Here is a 5976-nt window from a genome sequence, read left to right as displayed (position 1 = left end):
CCCCCCCCCCCCTGACAGTATGCTGTTGTTGCTGCTGTTGCTCGCCCGTGCCCGCGTCGCTAACCGCTGGTTGTATGCTCGACGCTGCGCAGTCCGAGGTTCAGAACAACTTTGCCCAGATCGGCAAGATCCTCGGCAAGATCGACACCAATGTTGTTGGTGCGTGCTCGTCCGCTCCCGGGTCGGTGGCTGCAGCTAGCCGCTGCTGTCGTCGCAACCTGGCTCCTGCTCTTCCCCTTGCCTGCTCTCCTGACCACCCTTTCGCCCCTCTCTCTCTCTCTCTCTCGGTTGCTCGCTCGCTTTCGCGCCCCTCTGCGCCGCCTCGATAGATGTCACCCTCGCGCCGACTTTCGTGCACATCCCCCTGGCCAGCACCCTGGTCGGGTCCATCCCCGGCATGAGCCTGGCGTCGCAGAACTGTGCCCCCAGCGACGCCGGCGCCTTCACCGGCGAGGTTTCGTGCGCCATCCCTCCTTTTGGCCTTGCCCGTGAGATTGCCCCTGCCTCTAACCCATGCGCCGATTGTCCCCGGTGCCTCCCCTTCGACAACCATACACACACACACACACACACACACACACACAGCCCCTCCCAGCTCAAGGAGTTTGGCGTGCAGTGGGTGATCATCGGCCACAGCGAGCGCCGCACTCTCTTCGCTGAGCCCACCGAGGTGCGCCAATCCCGGTCGCCAGGACCAAGAGTCGGCTTCGATGCATCGCCCCTCCTTCCTTTTGCTCTCCCTCCTTCCCTCTGGCTCTCTCTCCCTCTCACACACACGCGCACGCGCACGCGCACACGCACACGCAGCTTCTCAAGCAGAAGGTCAACGCCGCCCTCAAGGCCGGTCTTGGGGTCATCCTCTGCATCGGCGAGGCCCAGGTGGAGGAGGGCCGCCCGGCTTCGGAGTCGGTGGTCATGCAGCAGGTTCGGGACATCTTCCTGGCCGCGTCCGACGCGCCGGCCTTCGACCCGTCGCGCATCGTCATCGCCTACGAGCCGGTGTGGGCCATCGGCACCGGGCTGACCGCCACCCCGGACTATGTGCTGACCATGCACACGGAGATCCGCCGGGTGCTGGCCGAGCTTCCGGGGCCGGCGGCCGGCGCCGCCGGCGCCGCTGCCGCTCGCATCATCTACGGCGGCTCCGTCACCAAGGCCAACTCCTTTGACCTGGCCAAGATGTCCGAGGTCAACGGGTTCCTGCTGGGCCGCGCCAGCACCCAGGCCGAGGAGTTCGCCGCCATCATCAACCTGGCCAGCCAGGCCAAGGCCGAGGGGAAGTAGGAGCCCCTTGCTTCCGGCGTCCTGTCATGATGTTTTTTTTTCTGCCCTGCGCGCGCGCATATCTCTCTGTGTGTGTGTGTGTGTGTGTGTGTCTCCGCCAATAGCACTCTCAGAACCTGCGTATTCCTGTCCGTTTGTCTGGTGGGGGCTGGGGTGGAGGTCGCACGCGCTGTTCCATCTCTCGTGTGTACCGGAGGCATCACGCATCGAGTGGATGCTCAGCCTCTTGGGCGGGGAGCGAGGGGAGAGAGAGAGAGAGAGAGAGAGAGAGAGAGAGAGAGAGAGAGAGAGAGAGAGAGAGAGAGAGAGAGAAAGAGAGAGACAGGCATGAGGCCGGGGAAAAAAACAAAGGGGCAGCCATCCAGCCAGTGCCGTCGGAAGCGCGGATGCCAACGGAGGGCGTTCCCACACCCGGGCCGCCTGGCGTTGTGGGGTTGATACTGGGTCTCCAGAACGCCGGCCCATAGCGGGGCGGGGTTTGATTTGGTGTACCAGCAAACCCGCGGGGAGCCGGAGGGGGGGGGGCGGGGAACCGCTTCGACCAGGAGAGGGCCGGCTGAGTGACCGCCAGCGCGCGGTGTGATGGGCGGAGGGAGGAGGGCAGCTCATGGGCAAGCGTAGGCAGCCCGCCGGCCACCCCTGCCGTCAGGCTCACTTGGGGTGCGATCGACACGACCGTGACCGTGCGCGCGAGCGCGCGTCTGAGATCGGGGCTGCCAGGGGCACGCTCTGGTCGAGATATGGCGGGGGGGGGAGGACACGCGTGTGGGTGAGAGTGAGGGCGTCCGGCGCATGCCACGTCCCGGGAATGCGGGGCGACGGTCCGGATGGATGGAGGGGCTCTTTACCGATCGGGGCGCCTGTCCTGCGCCGCTATGCGCGTGCGCGGCCACGAATGTGGCCCGCCACCTTTTGTGCGACACATTCTCCAAGCCGGGGGCGGGGAGGGGGCTGAGTTGGACAGATTTCTCAGGCCCCCCTACACGAACCTCCCCTCCCTCCCTCATCCCTCCCCACCCCCCCTCCCCCTCGGCCTTTGCCCTCTCCTCCATCTATCTTCGCCCCCCTTCCTAAACATACGACCCGCACACAGATACACCCACTACGCACGCACGCACGCACGCACGCACGCACGCACGCACATCCCCCGCCATGAAGCCGCAGCAGGCCCGCTGCACAAAGTGCGCGGCTGACGGCCAGCCGGACGACTCGGTCCTTGTGTCTATGGCCCGGTCGCTCTTTCAGTGGCGTGGCAATGCCGCTGGCGGTGGCCATGGCATCGACAGCCCGGCCGCCGATGACCGAGCCCGGCCCCACCGGGAGGAGCATCGCCAACTGACCCAGGACCCGTGGGTACGGCTGGCCATTGCCGCGGCCTACAACGCCCTGGCCGGGGACCTGTCATTGAGCCAGTTGCTGCTGGTCGAGAGTCCCGGGGCGGTGCTGCCGGTGGTTGCAGCCCCAGCCGGGTGGCCCGGGCCCGACTGGGGCCTCAGCACCACCGGGTCGGGCGATTGGCCTGGCGAGGGGTCCGGTCCTGGCTCGGACCCGGCCAGTCCTCTTCACCCGTGGCCCGGCTCTCCCGGGGGGGATTTCTCGGCCGAGACGGTGGCCCTGGACCGGGCCCCGCCCGTGCCCGGTCTCCCGGCTCAGGATGCCGAGCTCCTGGCCCGCCTGCAGGACCCGATCGACCGGCTGTTGAAGACCTTCGCTGAGACCCTGCAACACCAATTGAATGTGCGCTCTGTCTGGCTGTCGCCTCCTGAGTGGCGTGCTGATCTGGCTCCCATGATGCCTTTCCCTCTCCTCCTCCTCCTCCTCCTCCTCCTCCTCTTCCTCCTCCTCCTCCTCTCTCTTGCCATCTGCCGGGCCTCGTCCCTTCCAGCCCCCCCCCCTTCTCCTCCTCGCACCCTGCCCTCCCCTGCCCTCTTCCCTCTGGGGGGTCGTCCTTGACATCTCTAACCCCATGCACCGGGGCCCGGTCGCCGCCTGTCATCCGGCCAGCAGGGCCCCATCTATGATAAGGTAGCCCCACTGGCTTCATGCCCGTGTGTGACGGCCCTTTTCTTGGGCAACTTGGAGCGCTATTTTTTCAAGCAATTTCACAGTCAGTACGTCCCTGTCTTAAATGATGTGCCTCCTCCTCCTCCTCCCCTCCCCGGGGCCGGTCGCACGCTGCCGGGCCAACATCCTCTGACTTCCTGTGGCTGGCTGGCCTCCGATTGAAATGCACCTCGCAGCATTTACGCCCTGCCGACCGAGGTGTATCGAGATCAGCTTGCGGCGGTCAATGTCCGCCGGCACCGGTGGATTGAGGGCCGGCACTTGGACCTGCCGGCCGGCTTGGTGCCGGCTTTTCCATTCGGGGTGGCCGATGACCCGGCACTGGGGCTGCTTTCGGCGGTCATTGGCCCGAGCCCGGCCGGGGCTGTGTCGGCCCCTGCTGTGAGCCCCGACTCCGCGGGTCGGACTCTGCGTGCATTTCAACTCTGCGTCGATGGTGCGCCGTGCCTCCCGATGCATACATACACACACACACACACATGCACGCACACAGCGGAACATCCACTGGCGCCCCCGGCTGGGGGATGGGCGCCCCTGTTTGCGCGCCCCATGTTGACTGCTTGTCCGGGATGTGCCCCTTTGCTCGGTGGTCCAGCCCTCGGCCAGATGGGGCAGTGCTTTGCCCCGGGGCAGAAAATCGAGCGGCTGATGCTGGCCGTGAGGCTGATCATCCGGATCCTGCGCACGGCCGGGATGGTATCCTCGGCGGAGCACATGCTCCCCCTGCTTGTGGTGGCCCTCTGTCGATCGAGCCTGTACGAGTGCATGGTGGCCACGGTGCAGTTTCTGACGCGCTTCCGGCCGGAAACCACCGCCCCGGAGGAGGACTACTACATGATGATGTTTGTGCGTCCAAATCCGCCCTTCGCCCCGCCCCGGCGGCCTCTTCGGCCCGCGGTGGCCGGGCCCGCCTGGGGGACACGCTTCTCGACATGCCCAACTGATGCTTCTTTTTTTTTTCATTTCCCCCTCCCTTCCTCCCGCCGCCCCCGCCGGGATGGATCTCCCCCAGACTACGGCTGTTCACTTCTTGGAGACACTCGACCGGAAGTCCCTCTCCATCACGGACGGCGAATACCACCGGCTGGTGACCGCCTTCCGGGAGTATGCTCGCTCGGAGGAGAGCCTGGCCAAGGCACGCGCCGCTCTTGACCCCTATGCCGGGCTCCTATCGCACCTGGGCCCCGAGACAGCGAATGCCTCGGAGACGGCCGGCCTGCCGGGCACGGCGGGTGGTGGGGCGCTGGCCGCCCTGCTGCCTGGCCCCGGGGTGGTCGCCATGGCTGCTTCACTGGCACCCGGTCCTGGGAGCGGCGGGGGAACACCCGGGCAGGTGGCTGTCTCCTCGGCCTCCTTGAGCCTGGAGCCGGTGCGGGCATTTTCCGACGCGCCAGCCGGGGGATGGAATCGCACCGGCCGGACAAACCCCAAGGCCCGGGCCGCCCCACCCGTGTCCGAAGAGAAGCCCTCGCCCATCTCGGACGAGGACTTCGTGTGGGTTCGCGCACCCAATGCCCCGGGGTCTCTGTCGCCGCCGCCGCCGCCGCCGCCCGCACCGGCGTCCCTGCCCCCGGCAGCAGCAGCAGCAGCAGCAGTCGCCGAGCCCGAACTAGCCCCGAGGCAGCCGATTGGGCCATCCTCGCCGTCTGTGCAGGCGGTGTCCCTGCCGAGTCCCTTCCAGCACCAGGGCGGCCCCTTCCCACAGCCAGGGCAGGGACCTGGCTCGACGCCCGCCGGCGTGGGCTTGCTCCTGCCAGATCTCCCGGTCCCGGTGATGACTGATCATGTGCCCGCAGGGCATGTGTCCATCTTGTGAAATAGGACACGTGTATCTCCCTTTTCTTCTCTGTTCTGGTGCACTTTCTCCCCGCGGGGCGGGAGGGGCCGCTGGCAGTCGGGGGCTGGGTCGCTGCGCCGGTGGTTCAATGGGCCCCGGCGACAAGGGGGGGGGGGGGGGGGGGCAGCGATGCATCCGTGGTCAGCCTGGGCATCAGCCTCCGCCTGGTCCGCCGCCGGCCCCTCGCATCGGCCTGTCGCGTCCCGGTGCCCCGGGCGAGCTTCCTCGGAGAGGCCTGCATGGCACCTGCCCGCCTGGTGTCGCGCTCCCTCCATCGAAAGTTACAGGCCTGCCTATAAATGCCCCCAAGATGGGTTCCGGGCGCCCCACGCAGGCAGCTACTGCAGATTTCTCACCCTAGATACCATCTCTCACCTGCCTGGCTTCCGCCCTCTTTCTTGGGTACGGGGGGGGCCCGCTTGGGGGGGGGGGGGGGGGGGGGGGGGGGGGGGGGGGGGGGGGGGGGGGGGGGGGGGGGGGGGGGGGGGGGGGGTGCGGCCGGCGACGACCGGCAAGCGAGTCTGCCGGTTGCCTACGACGATCGGAGGTGCGGCGGACTGCCCGGGGGAATAACGAGGAAATAGTTGAATTAATAAACTGCGTATAGCTTCGCGGTCCGGTGGGATCCGTGCCATGCTGTTCCCGCCCCCCGCCTCCTCTCCAGGGGCGACGGCGATGCCAATATTATCATTACTACTTTTGCTGCCCCGGCGGAATCCGACCGAGGGCTGTTGTGGGTTGAGAGGCTCGGCCATATCGCCCCTCCTTCCTTTTGCTCTCCCTCCTTCCCT

General features: G+C 67.2%; 2 protein-coding genes across 2 annotated transcripts; both read left to right on the top strand.

Annotated features, from left to right (window-relative positions):
- Positions 1-74: 74 nt before the first annotated feature.
- H696_06298 (triosephosphate isomerase) lies at positions 75-1284 on the top strand (the record flags this gene model as incomplete). Its single annotated transcript, XM_009500041.1, has 4 exons — positions 75-159; positions 330-459; positions 586-670; positions 808-1284. The coding sequence occupies 4 exons, from the start codon at positions 75-77 to the stop codon at positions 1282-1284; spliced, it is 777 nt and encodes a 258-aa protein (XP_009498316.1).
- A 1152-nt stretch (positions 1285-2436) lies between these two features.
- H696_06297 (hypothetical protein) lies at positions 2437-5185 on the top strand (the record flags this gene model as incomplete). Its single annotated transcript, XM_009500040.1, has 6 exons — positions 2437-3021; positions 3292-3395; positions 3525-3784; positions 3944-4194; positions 4361-4846; positions 4926-5185. 6 exons carry the CDS (start codon positions 2437-2439, stop codon positions 4959-4961), a joined length of 1722 nt encoding a protein of 573 aa, XP_009498315.1. The 3' UTR covers positions 4962-5185.
- Between the last annotated feature and the right edge of the window lie 791 nt (positions 5186-5976).

Source organism: Fonticula alba, assembly GCF_000388065.1.
Source record: "Fonticula alba strain ATCC 38817 unplaced genomic scaffold supercont2.63, whole genome shotgun sequence".
Lineage (NCBI taxonomy): Eukaryota > Rotosphaerida > Fonticulaceae > Fonticula > Fonticula alba.
This window is presented reverse-complemented; position numbering and strand designations above follow the sequence as displayed.